The 20,768-nt window shown below is 37.4% G+C and overlaps 1 protein-coding gene across 6 annotated transcripts in view; it reads left to right on the forward strand.

Moving 5' to 3' along the window:
• March1 (membrane associated ring-CH-type finger 1) overlaps positions 1-20,768 on the forward strand; it is a 781,857-nt gene that overhangs the window by 722,318 nt on the left and 38,771 nt on the right. For all 6 annotated transcript variants that reach the window (XM_029480933.1, XM_029480929.1, XM_029480931.1 and 3 more), the window contains one exon: positions 8,209-8,389. In XM_029480933.1, coding sequence (XP_029336793.1) covers positions 8,209-8,389 — 181 coding nt within the window. The remainder of the gene's footprint in view (positions 1-8,208; positions 8,390-20,768) is intronic.

Raw genomic sequence — 20,768 nt, forward strand, 5'->3', positions numbered from 1 at the left:
TACAGCACAAGCCATTACTGTTCTATTCAGGAATTTTTCCCCTGTGCCCATATCTTCAAGGCTTTTCCCCACTTTCTCCTCTATAAGTTTCATTAACTTATTTTTAAATGAGCAAGCTGAGACTTTCCCTAACTTACTGACACAATGGGTAAGGGCATCGGGATCTGATGTACTTCTGAAACCCAAGCACTAAATAATTCTCTATACAATTATTTTCCGTTACCTATGTAAAACAAGTACAATTGAAAGCCTAGGGCACTCTCCATGAGAAACATGATCATCCTGCACACACACAGTTATCAAGTGCCACCAGTTCTGTCACCAGTTCTTCATATGCCTCGTGACCTCTGGGTCCCCAAGATCACATTTTCTCATATTACAGTACCCAGAAACTGAGAGTTTCACTTGTGCACCTGCTCAGAGTCGAGGCTGAGAACTTGAGTCCTCACCAGCATCCTCTCACGTGCAGGGGCTCCTTCTTCCGTGGCTTTCCTGTGTTTAACCCGGTAAGGGGACACTCACATGTGCAGGAGTCCTCTCTTACTCAATGCTGACACATCACTCCACAATATTAGCATTTACTATAAATCGCCACCGTCTAGTCTCCCCCAGGGACCTCAAGGCTGGGCCACAATTCTTGCATCCATGCTTGGTTAGCTTCCCATCGCTTTCTCCAGGGAGCTTCTTCTAATTATTTGCAACCTGTGTGTGACCTTAACTCTGGGTTTTCTCCCCTCACTTCAGGTGTAGATTCGTGCTGTATCCTCTGTAACAAGAGGGAGCTGGATTCCTCTCACCTGTCTCGCTCACCTTCTCTTCTCTACCTGCTCTTTCTTCCTTTCTTGTTCTCAGGAAAAAGGTGTCCGTGTCCACCCCATGGATACTTGCCCTTGCCCAAAGTTATTTCTATCCCTTTTTTCTTAATGATTTGGCTTTTTTTTTTTAAGGTGTTCTATAATAACTCAGCCTTTCCTTGTCTGTTGTTTAATGGTTAATTCTCTGTGGCACCTCCACTCCTACCTGGAAACAACCTCAAAGTCTTCCTATTAAAGATTAAATTAAAAATAATATGTTCTCATGTCTCTTCTGCCCCTACTGTATGACCCTGGAGTAGAGACTGATAGAGACACCAGGCAAAGAAAAGGCTATCCTTTCAATCATTTGCTTTAGCACTAATGTCTCAACTCTGCTTTAGTGCCTTTCATTATGCTTCCATCCAAAAAATATTTACAATAACTTTTGGGGGCTTACAAAAATCAGTTTATGGAGACGGGCTTAGCAGGTAAAGGGCCTGCTCTCAAGCCTGACTGACAAACTGAGTTGTGTCCCTGGGATGCACACACAATATAGATGAACAGATAGGCAGACAGACAAGCAGGCAGACAGACAGACAGATAGACAGATAAATAGACAGATTTTTAAAATATACTTTTAAAAATTAGAAAAATGAGTTTGTAAATGAATACCAAACTTTTTTTAATTTTTCAAAGGTATTTTTAAGTTTTAAAAGTTATTTCTTTATTTTTGGAAGCGATAATGTAATTGCATCAATTCTATCTTCCCTTTCCTCACACAAAACCATCCCATGTACCTGCCCTTGCTATTTTTCACATTCCTGGTCACATTGCATTAATCTTTATTTAATAATGCTTTTAACACTACTATTCCCTTTGAGAACACAAAACTCAACAAGAAAATTTTGTCTTATTTGCCAACACTAGAGGACAGTACAAACACAATCAATGCTTACTGAATATCGTAATTTTGTCAACCATAAGCTAATTCAAATAATGAACTTTTTAAAAATTCAGTCACTTTCTACTCCTTTATTTTTAAATACCAAATCCGTAATGCTTAGCTTTGAACTCATTCAAGCCTAGAAGTATCCACATTCCTATGTTTAAAAGATAATGTAGTTAAAGACGGTATAGAGAAAAATATAAACAAGTAGTCACCTAGGTAGACTTAGTAAGTGTATCTTCAAACTTCTGTTTGACAAACAGAAAGGATAAAATTGGCATGAAATAAGGGATAGGAAATTTGGAAAACCTAATGAAGAAAACTCCGTGCTCATTTCTGCCCCATGTTCTTTATCCATTTATCGGTTGGTGGACACCTAGGTTGACTTTAATATTAACAAAGACTTTGTTATACAACCATTGCAAAGATCTCACAGATGAATTCAAGTATTTTTTTAATTTATAAAAAATAAACAAATATTCTGACTGAGCCAAGGAGATTGGCATGGGAGTATATGGGGAGAAGGAATCATTTAAGATACTTAGGGGCTGGGCCATCCAGATGGTTCATAAAGGAACTTGACCCCAAGAATGCCAGAATCCCACATGGTAGAGGGGAGAGAGTTGACCCCAGGAGCTTGCCTAAAACCCCCATCACTGTTTACCTATCACATACATGCACACGACCTCCTCCCCATACACAGTAACAATAATAATGGTAATACTAATAATAGGTATAATTTTTAAAGTTTTCAAAAAAATAAGGCCAAAAATAAAGGCAGCTTTCCTTTCAACCCAAACCAAAAGCAACAAGGATAAGCACATGCTAGCCACAGAATGATTCAACTGTAGTCTGTCCCACAGCATTGGTGGGTATGCATAAGGTTATAAGAAATTATCCATTGATTTAAGTCTCATATAAATATAATATAATATAATATATATATATATATATATATATATATATATATTAAAAGAAAGAAATCAACATGAACTGACTGCATTGGAGACAGATACTGAAGATACTAAAATGCCAAGGGAACCTGCATGTTTTTGTCTCCAAATGTCAGATACCAATGTGAAGCAAGAACAGCTTCGTAGACTCACTGAATCCCCAAGTTTGAAGTTCCCACTAGATGAAAATGCCTTCCTTCACAAATATTTTACACTGCAATTTCATTATAGCATTGAAATCATCTTCTTTGCACAATCATTCTGTAGGGGAAATCCTGTTTGTGTTTTCATTGACATGTTTTCATCCATAATGTAGCGATGATAATTTGTGTGAGGTACATCAGTTTTAAAACTGTTTAATTATTTCCTTAATGGCACTATCACATTATTTTTTATTCTTATTAGAGGTTTGAAGTTGATATTTTGCTCTTAAATTTATTCAGAACAATCTAAGCCTAGCTTAAGAAGACCCTTGGGATACAACTTGAACTGGATAATTTAGAAAACTTTTAAAACACTAAAAACATGCAAATGTACATTGTTTAAAATGGAAAAGGAAAACAAAACAAGCATTTGATTTTCCCTGTGGGAAATAACTTTAATTTTATGAGAAAAGGCTGTTGCTGGCTTGCTTCAGGGAAAGGTTTTAAGATTTTTCTAAAAAGAGACACATTTTAAGACAGGAAGTTGGACCATAATCAGTAAGCTGGCAAGGTCAGATTGAGCTCGGTAATCAGCTAGGTCTTTGTTTAAAGCTACTTATGAATACATTTCCTTTTTCATGTCAGGAAGAGTCAGAGCCTGAGAGTCTTTTGGCAGCTGTAGACACAATCTTCCTTTTCAGTGAAGAATTATCACATGGCATAAACTCCTACTTTCTCTCTTTCAAGTGAGAACCTTTGTCCACAGAAGCAGTGAGGTGTAATGCCACACCAAGGAAGATTGTATCTGCATTTTGATTTTCTTTTTACTTCTGTGTTTAATCTTTCCCGAATTCCTTGGTTAAAGAAGAAAAGGATTAGGGTGATTTATTTGTAGAACATGCTGTGTCACTGAATGTACTCTGGCCTTAACACTGAAAAACCAAGAATACATTAAGAAAGGGGACTGCAATTTTTTTCTCAAAATCTCTACATTAAAATGTGCTTGGGGGTTGAGGAGATGGCTCAGGCATAAGAGTGCTTGTTGCTGTTACAGAAGACCTGGTCTCTGTTCTCACCACTGATGGGATCTTATCTTAATCAGAATAACTACCATCAAGGGTAAAAGCAATATTAGGATGCCTGTGGTGGGGTGAAGGGAGCAACTCTGTTCACTGCTGATAGAAGTTAGACTTGGGCCTTCACTGTGGACCTCAGTATGACGAATACTCAGAAAACAAAAAGTAGGACCACCACATCATCCAGTTACACCACTCCTAAATATATCCCCAAAACACATCAAACACATCTTGCACATCTGTGTTATTACTGCTCTATCAAGAGTAGATAAGAAATGGAAGCAGTCTAAATGCTCACCAATAGATGAAATAATAAAGAAAATGTGGTATATATGCACACTGTCATGTTTTTCATCCATAAAAAATTAAATCATGGTATTTGTAAAGGAAATGAATGAAAATTATATTTATTTTTGAGCAAAAAAAAAGTCCCACTTAATCAGAATGGCAAATATCACATGCTTTCTCTGACACATGAATCCTACAGCTTAATCTTTATTGAAAATGTGTGAATGTTCTATATGTGAAAGAGTGTAAGTGTTCTATATGTGAAAGAATGTATGCCATGAAACTAGAAGAGGGACATGAGAGCAGAAAAACATCTTAAAGGACGGAAAAGAGGACAGAGTGTGTATGACATGAAAGCAGAAGAGAAGCATTGTAGGGAGAAAAGTGACCAGTAGGACGGGGAGATGATGGGGAAGAGGAGTCAGGGGAGGAGCAACAGGAAAGAGGAATGCATGAAATCACCACAATGAAGCACCTTATTTTGCATGCTAATTTAAAACAACTAATTTGGAGGGTGGGAGAATATCACCTATTAGTCCCTGTGATTTCTTATTCTCTGTCACTTCAGTGGCTATAAAAATAAAATTATAATCAAATTCAGTGCAAATGGGAAATGTTTTCTTTCTTTGTTTATTTGCTTTGTTTTGTTTTATTATTGTTATTATTATTGAGATTGAAATTTAGTTCTATTTATCCCTTTCCCTTTCTTCCTTCCAAAGCTTCTCAAATATCCCTCCTCTATCCTTCAAATTCATAGCCTCATTTTTTCATTTATTTTATGCATAAATATGCTTGAATGTACAGTCATATTCCTAAATATAACCTGTTTAGTTAAAAAATACAACAGTAGAGATATCAAACTGAGTGGAGAAAAAACCCATGAGCTCTCAACTGTGCACAAAGCACTACTGTCAACTGATGAAGGCTGGACACAGGAGAGGTGGTCCTTCCCAGGGAAAAGCACACCAATTAGTTGTCCAATATCAGATGGTCAATCCTGAAAATGCACATACAAGTAACACTTGCCACTTTTATAGGATGGCATATTTAACTATCCAACCAATACCCACAGAGCCCAGTGCTATGATGCTGTGTTGACACCAGTTTGGTGCAACGAATGACAAACTCTGTTCCTGTGTCCTAGTGTGGTTAAAGGAGATGTTATAGGTTTTGGCATTAAAAAAGTGGCCACACAGATAATTTTTTGTTTTCTTCCAATACGTTGGCTTTTTATACAAGATAGAGAGATGACCTGTAACTTCCTAGCTCAACTAGTAAAAGGGGGTTACTAACTGTGAACTTGTTCTCATCCAACAACTCCCACCTCAAGATACAGAAGTCAGTGCTCTTTTGCTATGTTTTTACTTAAGAAATAAATACAGAATACACATGTACTCTGTCATACATATTTTCTTTTTAAGGTTGGTAGGCCACGGGGTTTCAATTCCTCTAACTCCCTGCACTAAATATGAGAGGCAATTGCCTTGCTTCTAGTCCTCAAGAGAGACAAGATATATTAAGAGTACATTCTTAATCAACTCTTCAAAACTCCTGCTTCTGAAGAAGAGTGTGTACACCTATAAGGAACTAGCAAAACTGATTTATGTGTTCTTCCAGCCTGTCCATGGGTAATTACGCAGATTTAAATGGTTTTAAATATTATATTTGGTGATTACATTTTGAATATGCATAAAGCAACATTTCTAATGAAGTTTGTTAACAACTCTGAACAGCTGTTTGTTATTGGAGTTTTGGAGGTCTAAGAATTTTTTCTTTTTTATGTGTTTATATGATGCAGGTCTATATATAAGCATGCATATTCATGTATGTGAGTTCAGGTACATTTGTACAGTACACATGTGAAGGTCAGAGGACTCCAGGTGTGAGCCATCACTTTTACCTTGTTTGACACAGAGTTCCTTAGCTGTTAACCACAGCTGTCCCACAAGCCTCCGAGGATACACCTTGGTTTGCCTCCCACTTTGCCCTAGCTGGGGTTACAGACTCACTACCACACCCAGCTCTATATGGGTCCTGGGGATTCTAACTGAGGTCCCAACACTTGTAGAGCAAGTGCTTTCTCCAGTAAGCCATCCCTCCAGCCCAGGGCTAAGCTTTTAATTAACTGCATAGAATTATGAACAGTTTGTCTCATTCAAGGAGAAAACCCTCTAAAATATGAAAGTGAGAATAGGAATAAATTTACAGGCCGTAAATCTATGTAATCAAAATTCACTTGAATCCAGAAACTACTGGAACTCTGAATTTATCGACAGAAATGTCAGCATTTTCAAACAGTAGGATTTACTGAACTAGAATTTTATGGGACCAGAAATCTTTGTGACTGTTATACAATAACAATTGACAGTTCATTGTGACCTAATGGATGTGCATTTTGCTAGGAAATTGGATAGACTTTCAATATTAACTTTATAATGTGATTTCACTTTAGAGCTTTTCAATTTTTTTCTGTAGTACTAATATGCCATACTTGTAAATTATACAATGTGTGCCACAAACCCTCTGGGTCCCTTTGTCTGCATGGAACGAGTCTCTGGGGCAGGTAGGCAAGGTGTTGGTGGGTGACAGACAGACCAACATGCCAGATTGTGTAGAATCTGAATGTATTTTGTCAGGTTGAGCATCAAACTTTTTATACCAAAGAAATAACAAGAAACCAGGTAAAATACAATCCACCAAGTTACAGTGACGCAATACAAAAGGAATGTATACATCAAAAGAAGGTGGGGACCAGGCCACTGTCACAAAGAAGGGAGCCAGGGGTTCTGCACTAGCAGACTTTTTCATGAATACTACAATACCCCAACCCCCCTATTTCCTGGGTCTACAGAAGAATTTACCAACTTGCTTCTAATGTGAAACTTGCTATACCTAGCTGTAGAGAAGATCTCTGTCTCAGTGAGATTCCCTAGCTCTATTATGGTATTCCCTTGTTTGGGTGAGATTTGCTACTGTCCTTAGTAAATATTTTGCAGACCAGCTCTGAGCTACTGGCTCCGTCTTTTGTAATGCTTAATTAGTTACTGAGTAGGTAACTTCTTTTCTGCATTCCTGCAGGATTCCAAGCTCATAGGCTTCTGGGACCTTGGAACACTAGAGAGACTTAGCTATATCAGAATTTAATCTTAAAAGGCATTTATAATAAAATAATAAAAGAGAGCTCGTAGTTCCATACACCAGACTAACTTGGGAATAGGGTATGAGTATATGGGTAAATGAGAACACCAAAGCTCCAGGAGGTGAGTTTCCATGAAACTCTTTTCCTCGTTGAGTGCTTACACAGTTTTCAGCTTGTCAAGCAGACTTGACTGGAGTGCGTGGCAAATGTGACCTCAAAATTCTGGCATGAAAATAACATGGTGAAGTTATCAAACTATAAAATTATTTTAAACATGTTTTCGGGTGTTTTATTTCTTATTTATTTATTTTTTATTTATTTTATTTATTTATTATTTACTTAATTATTTAAGACAAATACTTACTATTTGTTCCTAGATGTCCTGGACCTGCTTTATAGACCAGGCTGGTCTTAAACATAGAGTGATCCCCTGCCTCTGCCTTACCTCCGCCTCCGCCTCTGCCTCCATAGTGCTGGGATTAAAATGTGTACCACCATACATCTTCTTTGGGATACTTCTAAGTCATGACCTTTATATATAAAACACCATAGGCAGTAATCTTTTAAACAGACTAAGCTCAATATATTTGCTCTTTAAATTCACTTCACTGTCAGAAAGAAACAAATGTATTTCTGGTGTACTTATATCTAATGCCTTATCATATGACTTGAGTCTAAGAACAACTATTATATGAAAGTAAGTTGATATTGATCAGAAGTTTGGGTCTACCATTAAAGTTGAAGTGAAAAGACCATGAATTCTAGACTGTAGGTGAAAGTTTCTAATATGGCCTTATGTAAAAGCAGACCTCCAGTGGTGTGCCATATCCTCTGGGAGAACTCATGTTTTCTGCTGCATCCTTTCCCAGGATCTGTCACTGCGAAGGAGATGAAGAAAGCCCACTCATCACACCCTGTCGCTGCACAGGAACCTTGCGCTTTGTCCACCAGTCCTGCCTCCACCAATGGATCAAGAGCTCAGACACACGATGCTGTGAGCTCTGCAAGTATGACTTCATAATGGAGACCAAGCTCAAGCCCCTTCGGAAGGTAGGGGCAGACTAGGGGTGGGAGGGGGAACTTGCAAAGCGGACTTGCTTTCAAACTTCATGTCCTTCTTTGATAAGACTCTGCCAAAAAACACTGGTTTTCTTGGAGGATGCTTGTCCTGTAAAGGACTCAATAGCTAAAATACAGCCGTGTCTTTGCAGGTAAATCAGTTTGTTCTGACTTGCATTGTGTGAGTTCTGGTTTATATGCCATCCTCCCAAGATTTTTTAAAGGTGCACATATACAAAGATGCATAGAGAAACATATATTGTGGATATATGAAAAAATACATTTATAATTCAAGATCATTGAACTGCTGAGAACCATGAAAAGGGTCTTCTTTTTGAGGTCAGTTCTTACAGCTAGATGATAGGATCTACTAAATAGCATAAACTCACCTAAATTTTTGAAAGTTGACTATTGCAGAATAAGAGAACAATCTATTCTATAAGATGTAACCTATGTTATATTTAACTTCTTTTAATGTTTGGTCAGATGTTTTATATATCAATAGAAGGGGTTATAAATAAAAGCCACTATTTTCTATATTGTTCATCAAGTTGCAAATGAAATATAAAATTTAGCTTCAAATTCTTCATCTGTGTTAATCCTTCTCTAAAACATGATTGTAAGACTGTGTGTCAAGTATAAAGTTAGCATCTCAGAGTCGCCAACAGACCACTTGTTAAGGACATCTGCAAGGGCAATGCCACAGATAATTCATTCTTCATCCCTGGGGTTTAGCATTTTAACTTATTCATCTTTTTGCACCCTAACTGCAGCCTTAAATCTATATAAAACACATCTATGTATACAGATACCTCAATATCCAATGGGAGTGTGAGTGCTGCAATTTAAATAATGAATAAGCCCAGAGCTGCTTTTTCATTTAAATGAAATGCAAAGCTAAAGCAGATAGAAAGAGATGGAAATAAACTTGATGAGCTCCAGAATGAGAAGAGATAAATGTAAACACGACTATTCCACATGGCGCCTAATGGGAGGCTAGCTATACAGCCATTGTACGTCTTCATTCATTCTGTAAAGTATGAGGACAGAGAATAACATGCCCTATTTTTGTGATACATGGGTTTTATTAATCTTTAAATGATTTATAGATTTCAAAACTATGTACAAATTACCTTTAGAGAAATACGTTGATTTTATTTATTTATTTATTTATTTATTTATTTATTTATTTATTTATTTATCTTTGGGATAACCTGAATGCCAAAAGGTGACTTTCTGGTTCTGAGTCCCAGCACAATCATTGCCGAAGTAGAGCATGATTGGTACTCCGCTCCCTGCTTTATATGCTAAGCAGGCACTGTACTGGAAGAGCGAAATGATGTGCTTTGACTCTTTGAATTTCTCCTCTTGTCCCTCAGGGAGTTAATTACAAGTTGTTTCACGGCATCTGCAGCCTTCCTTGCCCCCTTTCTATTCTCTACCTGCACAAAATTTTATTTCAAGTTAGTCAAACATAATATTTGAATTTGAAAACAAGGACCTAGAAAAATAACATGTCCAAGTTGTCTCTTTTATATTAAACCTTCCAGTACACACACACACACACACACACAAACACACACACTTGGGAGTGTGTAACATATTAAACATGATACTGGGAAAGAACTGAAAACCTATCCTATCATAACTAGAGTAACTTCATAAATACAATTTCGACCCTTTCTTACTATTTCATCATCAACTATTTACAACTAATCTGTTTGTCACCATAAGAAGAAAATATAGTTTCTTATATCCATCACAGAGAATGTGTTGCTGAATCTCAAGAGGAACATATCTATTTATTAATGTACTAGCATAATTTCTTTACAAAAAAAAAACATTTCTTTTGACCATAAGTATAGACAAAGGATACATCCTATATATGGGATAGCATTATATATACAGGACGTGTTTACATCTAACATAGATGTGACTCTACAGCAGCCCACACATGGGTTTTATTTAAGCCATGAAACTGGAAAATTAGTTATTAACATTTAACTATGTGATTATTTCTTGTACAATTTCACACAGTAAATGTGGTTTGGATACCACAGTACCTGGCTTGACTGGAACTGTATTCTTATGGACAACAAAAGTGGGGCTAACAGGGGAGGGGAGTGTTACTACCGCCATTTGCTTTCCAGTTCTTGCATTTCTTACCCTCCTGCACACATGTTTGGATCTTGAGGTCCCTACAGACACCACCTCTATTTGTATAGCTGTGGGCTGGAAGGAGGATATGAACATCCAATCCCAATGTAAGGCAGGATTTGTAGGCATGAGGAATCAATATGTCTTACCATCCTTCCAAGACAATGAAAACCTATGGAAAACATTTAAATTCTCATTCTCCTTCCTTGTAAGAGGTGTATAGGAGGCAGCATCTTCAACATCATTTTAGATTGTGGGGTGATTCAAAACAGCATATGGAAGCACTTTAACCTGTCCTAGATGGTTTGTTCTGATGGCCTTGAAATCCATCAACAGTATTCTTTTGGTAGTCTTTTAATGTTCATAGAGAATGCCAGTTATAACCTCTGGTAAAAATATATTTGGAGTACATCCCATTAATTGTTCTCAACTAAGTAATTCCATTAAACTTTACAACATTCTAAATACCAAGTGCATGAAACAATTAATTTAGCTAATGACTCTGGATATATACCATCAGCAGAGGTGGGAAAGTGTGGTTAGATGAAATGACATTTTAAAAGGAAGGGCCAGTCTTCACAGGCAGATGGAGCTTGGAGCTTAATCATCACTACAGATATCAGTACCATTGATTGTCCTTATTATATCAAAACCTATAGTTAGCAAAGTCTACAAGTTAGCCTAATGTTTGCCAAAGAAAAACTTTGAAGTCAAAATAATATTAAGGGTTCATTCCAGGGAAAGCCGATCTCTATCGTCTTTAAGTAGGTAGCTTCGCTACCTTTATGACAATCAATAAAAGGTTCCCTTAACTTGCTGAGTCACCTTCAATCAGGAGCAATACTCTCAAAGCTCAGGAACATCAAAAATTCACAAATAAAAAAATCACAGTGAGGAATTAGTGAAATTTGGAAACATACACACTGTTGATTAGGAAACATAAACTAAACTTGCATTCTGAGGCTCAAGTCTGGGATGCCCAGTTGGAATCTACCTGAATAAGAAGCCAGGTGCTGATGTAAGGTGGGTCCACAAAGACATCAAATACTACTGACAACTTATGTCCTGCCCTGAAATATTCATGCATAAAAACCACATGATAAATATAGTATATAAAATGTTCAAGTTCATGTATTTAATTACTTTTGTCTCCTTTAACTAATTAAGCTTGTTTTACATAAGTACTTGGAACCCATTTTACATAGGAAGAAAAGAGACACTTTTCAAACTTGATACCACACACTCCAAAGACCCTGTACCCACTGTAGGGTGCATAATAGTCACCTGGTTCTTCGCTTCTCTTTAAGGATTATGGCATGGGTTTTTCTTAGTTTAGAGGCACAGGTTATAGGATGGTTAATGCAACCCTGAGTGCCGTAGCAAAACTGAGCAAAGAAATATCTCTAGTTTTTACATAAGCTTTGATTGAAATGTTTCAAAAGAAATCTTTCTAAAACAAATTTTTCTAGCATCTTTCTTGTTAAACCTGGACAAAACACTTTGCCGAATATCCTTTTCCCAGAAACTCAGATGCATATTATATACAGAGTAATTACTTTTCAGCCAAATAATAAATTCAGTAATTCAAAAGATTTATATGTTGTCTCCACTGTGTTTTCTCCAGTCTTTTAAAAGGAGTTTTCCAAGCCAATCAGTTTGCCTTGTGATCCCTCCTCCTTCCTGTCACCACCTAACACCGTTTCTCTATTCTTCAGATAACCTTAGCCAGCACTGCACATTGCTCTTTTCTGATTTAAACAGTAACAGAGCCGGGGAGCTATACTACTGGGATTACCAATGGCTGTCTTCAGTTCTGATGGTCTTTTGCATTTTTCTCTTTAACAGCAAGAGTTTTTGTGTACATGGACATTCTAGTACCTCATTCTAGAGTTCGTAGAGTTCCTTTTCCCATTCTTCAAAGTTCTCAGGTTTACTCAAAGCTCTTGAAATTGCAGGATAAGAAATCCCTCATCAGATGAAGCTGTGTTGCCCCTGGGCTGTTCTCTTGTCAATTAAGCTCAGATGGTGAGATTTGCTATTCCATTTCTTAACAAACATACAAGGCTCCAGGCCATGAACATCTGTCTCTGTCCTCGTACAAAGCACAGACAGAACTTTCTCTGTACTTTGTGCAGTGATCATAATTCACAGTGCATAAATGTTCTGTTTACTTGCACTTAGCCACAGACATTATTATACTAAGCTGAGAGGAAATATAAGGGGTTCAGAATACCGTGTTCCAGTTCACACTGTCCCAATGTCAAATATGTTTTTCACAACAAATTGCTCACTGTCTACTGGTGACGATGTCAAACACTATTCTCTTTGCTTTCCCGCTGTGCCATTCCTAGAAAATGGGTCCAGCAGCTGACTGTCTTAGGCAGGACATAATGACCAACATACTAAACACAAACTTTTTTTTATTATTTCAACTTGATAGAGGCATAACAGAGTGTTTTCATTAGTTCTATTGCCTAAACATACAAGAAACCCAATAACTACAATTGATATTTCAGTTAAAATAATATTTCAATGTGAGTCCATGACACCATCTACATGCCTTCTATCAAATGAGCATGAGATGGAAAACACAGGGGTTTTGTTGCTTATTCTCTTAGATACCTGGGGTTAGTCATATGGATTTTTATCATTGTATCACTGTTAAGAAACACTAGTCATCTAGAATCAGTATTGTATTGCTTCTCAGCCTTTTGGCTAAGATCTAGTATGTAGAGTCAGTATTGTAGAACAGTTTGGTTACAATAGAAATATTGTTTTCTGGTCAGTAAATTCCTTTTTATTTATGTAATTTCCATACACATGTAGTCCTCCTTCTAGGCAGATATGAAATCACACTACCAGTAAACCATGTCTGCATAATCATCCCAACGGGATCCCAGTGATGCTCGGCTTATAAATTGTCTCAGCCTGCTATATACTAAGAATCTACTGTAGACCAGGAAGGTTTAGTAATAAGCAAGACAAAATAACCCCCAACCATCCGAGCAGATAGAGAAGGAGGAGAAAGGACGGGACAATCTAATGTGTTGTAGAGAAAAGTGGTATTGGAGTTTAAAGCAAGCTGGCTGTCACAGCATCATCTTGTAAAACCATCTTAGTTTACTGACTATAGAAGAACAACTATAATCAGGTAACAACATGGCTGTCTTATTCTCCTTTACTCTTCATACTAACCTAGACGGTGTCTCTTAACAATTGGGCACCCAAGACACTAAGGGAAGAGAATTGAGGCTACCAGAAGGATGTTATAGATTTTCACAAACTATTTTTGAATAAATAGCCACTAATTAAATAACTATCAAACAATTATTCAATTCTTCTTTATTACTGAATGTGTCTGTATATTGATTTAGCTCTGTTTTTTTTTTTTTCTCTTGAAAACTAGGATCTGAAGATCACTGCTCACTTTCCAGGAAAGCTGTCAGCTTCTGTTGTTTTTCTAGATACAGAAATAGTCTTTTAACTCTATTATGTTTACTGTTAAGATCATCTATTACTTCAGCAAAGATCAAGGGCTTAAAACCAGAGATTCTCTTATACATTGTATGTTCTGGTTTTACTTTGAAGCATAGACCTTGGTTTCAGTGAGGGACTCAGTATCTCAGTGATGACATAGAAGCATAGGGGAATCAAGTTAGAGTGTGTATGGGCATGGGCATGAAGAGTGTCATGTTCCCTAACACACTGATCATGGTTGTGTTATGTCACTTGCTGAAGAGCCACCATACCCAACACGCCAATGGAAGTCGCAGTATGTAGCATGCCATCCAAAGTGACATCAACTAGTGCGCAGTCCTTTTTTTATTGAGTTTTAAATTGCTTTCATTTTTAAATCTTCCCCTAATTCAGTGGTTCTCAACCTTCCTAATGTTGTGACCCCCTTTAATATAGGTCCTCATATTGTGGTTATAAAATTGTTTTTGTTGCTACTGCAGAACTGTAATTTTGCTACTTTTATGAATTGTAATGTAAACATCTGTGCTTTTCAGTGGTTTTTTGTGACCCCTGTGAAAGAGTCATTCCATCTCCTAAAGAGGTCATGACCCACAGGTTGAGAACCACTACTCTAATTAAAGATTTTTCTCAGAGCTATAGGGATATTTTCCTTAATATATTATTCTAATACCATGTCTTAACATCAAATTTTGATGGATTCTTTAATATGTAAGTCACTGTATATCAATGTGTTTTTAAAGCAAATATTTTAAATCTAATCAATTTTTCTTTTTAGACTAGAGAAAACCTATTTATTTATTTATTTATTTATTTTTGCAATTTGATGGGTCAAACCTGGAGCCATCTAGGTAAGGTAACCTACCATGAAACTACAAATTCCAGCCCTCAGTGCTTTGAGATGGGGTCTTGCTATATAGCCTAGGCTAATGTCAAACTTATAGTTTTGATATTAGAAGTATTATTATGAGCCTCCATAACCACCCCAAGAACAACACTTTCAAATGATTACCTTCATTGATGAGTTCCAACTTTATTTTACACATATCAATATGCTAGTGCAATAGCATTAAAACAAGTGACTAAACTTATCATTTCAATAGGAAATGATTTTCTCCCAAGCCAGTCTTGTCACTGTTTGCTATTTTTCTGTAAAGAGTATCATCTACTAGTTCCTTTCCTCTCCCCTTCCACACAGATATCCCACCTATAACTTAATCTTTCCAAGCTTGTTACCTCACACAGAAGTATTTACTCTGTCAGTTGAACAAAGCAGCCACAGACTGAGCAAAGCCTGCCCTTGTAAAAGATTTATAATAGTAGATTTTAAATTTTTTCATGTTATTTTAGAATAGTAAATTTTAAGAGGTGTAGAATAGAAATAAAAAGGCAGAAGATAGAGAGATGGTAAACAATACTCTCCTAGGACCCTTCCTCCTTCTCTCTAGCAGAGAACTGAGGACCCTGCAGAGAGATGCTACTGTTTTTCTCCGTTGGAAGTTCCTATGCATGGAAACGTGAAACACAGTACAAAGTGCTTCTCTTATGAAGACCTCCTTTAAGTGGGGATTTTGTTTGATCATTTAACACCCAAGGAATGATAAATATTTTTAAATAAAAGAATAGCACTAATTAAGAAGAACTAGTTTAAGCCATAACTGGAATCTGCAACACCAGCTACTCAAATGGCTGAAGCACCCCGGAGCTCTTGACTCTAGCTGCATATGTATCAAAAGATGGCCTAGTCGGCCATCACTGGAAAGAGAGGCCCATTGGACATGCAAACTTTATATGCCCCAGTACAGGGGAACGCCAGGGCCAAAAAAAATGGGAATGGGTGGGTAGGGAAGTGGGGGGGAGGGTATGGGGGACTTTTGGGATAGCATTGGAAATGTAATTGAGGAAAATATGTAATAAAAATATTTTAAAAAGGAAAGATAAGGCCTTCAGAGAAAGAAAAAAAAAAGAATATCAAACGTTCAAGACCTGCTTTGACAACATAATAAGTCACTTTCTCAAATGAAAAAGTAAACCATGAGTTAGGCATATAAGCTTAGCAGCAGAAGACTTGCCTAGCATGTGTGAAACTAGAACCTACATTCAGTTCACAATAAAGTCACAGGGGGAAAAAGTGAATGGCTGAGTCCAGGATTCAGGATACAAGCTGCTTATTCTGCTTCTACTACTGAAGCCACAGGAGCTACTACACCTCAGCCTTTCTATGTGTGAACAGAAGGAATAAGATAAGCCTTTCTTTAAAGTTTCTTCCAAGTTAAAAGTTATACCATGAAAAATGAGGAATTCACTAACCTAAAAAGAAAAGAAAGGAATTTATCCTACATATTCAGAAGAACAAGAAAGAATAGATACACATGGAACTGTGCTCATAGGACATCAAATTGTATAAGACAAAATGCTGAGCAAGGAGGGACTCTGGTATCTAAACCAACAGCCTGCACACTGCTTTTGCTTCTCATTTTGAAACTGTGTTTTAATCATAACATTTCTTCCTTCATTTTTCCCCTGCTACACCCTCCCATACATCCCTCTCCACTCTCCTTCAAATCTGTAGGGTTTTTTCTCATTAATTGTTACTCTCTGCGTGTGCATGTGTGTGTATGTACCTATATAGTCCTAAATGTAGTTGAGTGCATATAATGTTACTTACATGTACATTTTCAGGGCTGCCCATTTGACCCTGGACAACCAATCGGTATGCTTTTCCCTAAGGGGACCATGTTTCCTGCTCTCGGCTTTACTCCATCCCTGGTAGTTCCCATCCAGTTGAACATGTTCACTGGTGTCATCTGTGTTCGGCTCTGTTTATGTCATCATGTTGGTAAGAATTTACATGTTAAGCTTTTGATTTTACCTAGAGACACAATATCATAGCATCCCCAGTCCTCTTGCTTTTAGAGTCTTCCAACCCCCTCTTTTATGATGTTCACTAAGCCTTGAGTGTGGGAGCATTTTGTAGATATATTCATTGAGACTAGGTTCCACAATTTTGCCTTTTGATTGTTTATAGTTAGCCTTTAGTGTTTCTACAATGCTCTGTGGGGTAAATCATGATGAGAAAAGCAAGAACCCTCCCAGCATTTAAAAAAGAAAGATTTTTTAAAATGGGACTAGAAGAACTGAAGATAGGAAAGGGGGAGGGGGAAGGAGGGAAGAAATTTAAAATTAAAGGGAAAAATACAGAGAAGAGAAAACGTGTCTGAAGGCAGTCAGCAGGAACAGTCTCCTACAAAAAATCCTCTCTGTGTTCAGAATCAATTCTTTTTCTGCTAAATTGTATGCTGATGGTTAAAGGCCTAGGCAGAACCAACTCAAGTGATTCTTGACAGCTGTTGTGTAACCCAGAAGCATTTGCAAAGAGCCCTGACTCACAATAATGAGGCTGGATGTGCTGGGAGCCATTTTCTAGTTGGCATTGAGTAGATATCCTAAGAAGATATAAGGTCTTAACAGGCTAGTTGTGAAATAAAAAAAGGAAGGGAGAGAGAGAGAGAGAGAGAGAGAGAGAGAGAGAGAGTTTATATAGGATTACTTCAATAAGAAGTTGTAGCTGAAAATTACTTTTTTATATAAGTAGTTTTGCAATTAAGTTTTGAATTTGGGTCTTTGTCATGTGACAAATTACTTGAAAGACTGAAGACCATGTATCGGGCTGTACTCCTATATAAGATGGCACCAGCTGCCATCATTGTCTAAAACACAGTAAGATATCCTTGGAATGCCCAGTTAAGATCACATAGTTCAGTTTTATCAAGCAGCAAGCATTTACTTGGAGTCTTCTGTGTGCCATTTGCTGCCCATAAGATTTCAGGAATGAATGAGACACAAAGTCTCTCACTTCAGTGAATTTGCATTCTGTTATGATGGGAATTGCAGGAAGAAGTTAAGTGAGTTGCTTGGCCTCCACATTCTGTGGTTTGGTTGGTTGTGGTTTTCTATGGTGGTCACCATCTGCTGCAAAGAAAAGCTTCTTTGCTGAGAGGTGAAGACTACACTTATCTTTGGGTATAAGGACAAATGCCATGATCTATACCCATACTTTCTCAGGTACACGACTGCCTAAACATAAGCTGGACAAGAATGGTAAGAATAACATGGACAAGGAAAATCCCAAAATTTGTCAACCCTCCACAAAGAACTATTGGCAACTAAGGAATGGTGACAACAGGAGAAGTAGTTTTCCCCGGGGAGGAGCACATCAATTGGTTATATAATACTAGATAGTCAGCCCTGAGAACATGTGCACCAGTAACATTACACAGACTGAGCAGAGTATACTTAGGTATATATATATATATATATATATATATATATATATATATGTGTGTGTGTGTGTGTATGCATATACATACATGCATTTAATAACAAAGAAAAAGAGGGCATGCATTGAAAAGAGCAAGGAGGGGTATATGGGAAGGTTTGGAGGAAGGAAGGGGAGGGGACTAATTTGTAATATTATAACCTCAAAATCAAAAACTTAGAGTAAGTTGGTTTTAATATCTCAAAATAAATATGGTAATGGTATAATAGATAATTCTAGTGCCTACAGGAGGGTTTGTATAATTCCAGTAGTAAATTTTAACTATAGGAAGGGTGAGGAAGACTTCAATATCATAACTGTCTCTGTGTCACAAGAATTAGTTTAATGAAAAAAAAGATAAGAAATTTGTTGATTGAGTATGATGACCTTGGGCAGGAAGATGCAGAAAAACAGCCCTTCAGAAGTTGGCTGAGAAAAAAATTCCATATTTGTGGAAAACAGGTGAATCTCCTGGACAATTTCCATTAATAGGCAAGCAATAAATGAATAAATCAGCTTTGTTTCATGATAGTGAATAGGGGATGAATAGTGAGTACAGAACTGGAGTTTGATAAGTAGATATGTTGAACTATGACATTCTGTGGTCAATGTGTAACTAGTGTAAAGAGTATAAGGGCTGCCCTAAGTGACTGTCACAGCCACCACTTCTTTTAATCAAGCTCCAATTCTTATCTTGAATTAGCACTAAATTTCATCACCAGAAGTGAACCAGAGGTTTCCTATTACATGTGTGCCAAATAATATGCCTACTTTTCTACTTGGCACAGAGTCACTGACTCTGATGAATTCACCATCACTTCTCAAGAGACTTCCACCACACAATGTCCCCTTTGATCCATTGGCTCCTTTTGTGTGGTCCTAAGCTGGGGTGATCCACTGACAACAATAGAGGAGCATGCCAACGAGAGACATTAGCCTTGAGAAGAAACTGTGGACACCCTACCTATGACACAGAAAAAAGAACATGTGCACTGAGTTTGGAACAGTTTTGTCTCTGTTTTTAGCCTTCATGATCATTGGCACATCAGCAAGGTTGCCTTGGCCTGCACACCAAAGCTGTTGCTGTCTGTAGATAGATGTTGCCTGAACTTCCAGAAGCTTGCCCAGGTGCTTTTCAACTTGGTCACTACAGATTCAGTTCTTTGGCTTCTAATATGTGTCCCTCTAATCCCAACTCATTTCCACAGTCTCAAAGCCAAGAACTAAAAGCAAAAGACAGCCCAGTCACATAGGATACCTCCTTCACTCAGGACCATGTCCGATAATATCAGATGAATCACAGCATAAAATTATGTCAGAAACAAAATCCATATAGCACTTGAAGGCAAAGAGAGGCATAGCTCTAACATACCTTTTAAAAGAAATATTGTTTTATGAAAAGGAAAATCCAAGCTCTGATTCGAAATTGCTTCATGGTGCTTTTTTTTTTTTTAGAAGCAAAGAATCAGAACTATGGACTTTTAAGAGTGTCACAAAGAGGCACTTGCTGAGTGAAGGAAGCAAGCTATTTCAGTAACATGGCTTTACAATAACACTTTTCATCTAATGCTTGATACTTAACAGATAAAGCTCTCCTTGTCCCTGCCAGAGTAATTGGACTGGATGTTAACAAGCTTTTCTCCTCTGTGACTAATAACCAGTTTTGGTGCAGTAATCCTTATTTATGCTCATTATTTACAAATATGCAATAGGCACAAGTGATATTCCTTGGGGAGAAGTTTTGAAAGGGAGACCTCTGGGAAAATCAACAGAGTCAGGCAAGATGTATTTTTTCCCCCATACAACCAACATTCAGAAAAAGTGCCGAAGGCCCTGGGTTCCTAGTGCATGTGCAGAGATGTGGAGAAGGGACAGGAGGGGGTAACACCCAATTCTTTCCCATTCCCCTCCCTGCCTTGTCTGCTGAAAGCCTCTATCTCTACTAACAAGGCTCACAGTAAAAACTGAGAACTAATACTTCATAGGTCAGGTAACACTGCCTTGCTGTGGAATTAGTTTTCTCTTAACCTATCTGGTATATCTTTTGCCCTCTTGACATACCAGAGGTCCTGCATTGCCATGGATTTCTTGATGCAACTATCCCATGTTGTCAAGGCAACTTACTTGGCTGGGTTTTTTTCTCCCCTAGAAAACAATTTCCAACATTGCAAACCCTAAATCACAATCATTCCTTATAAAACTCGGGGTCAGATATGTCCCCTCGATGCACAAAGCTGTTACTTTTTTTATGAGGTAGTGTGTTGTTACAGTGAGAGAACTTGACCTAAGGAATAAAATGTATATTAAAGCATTGAAGTTAAAATAATCTCAGGGCATTTTTATCTTGCTGCTTTATTCCCAGGAGATATGAGACTGTTTACTACTTGCGGTTACATTTTTCTTATTTTTGAAACAGCTGAA

The sequence above is a fragment of the Mus caroli genome, chromosome 8 (genome assembly GCF_900094665.2).
Source record: "Mus caroli chromosome 8, CAROLI_EIJ_v1.1, whole genome shotgun sequence".
Classification (NCBI taxonomy): Eukaryota; Metazoa; Chordata; class Mammalia; order Rodentia; family Muridae; genus Mus; species Mus caroli.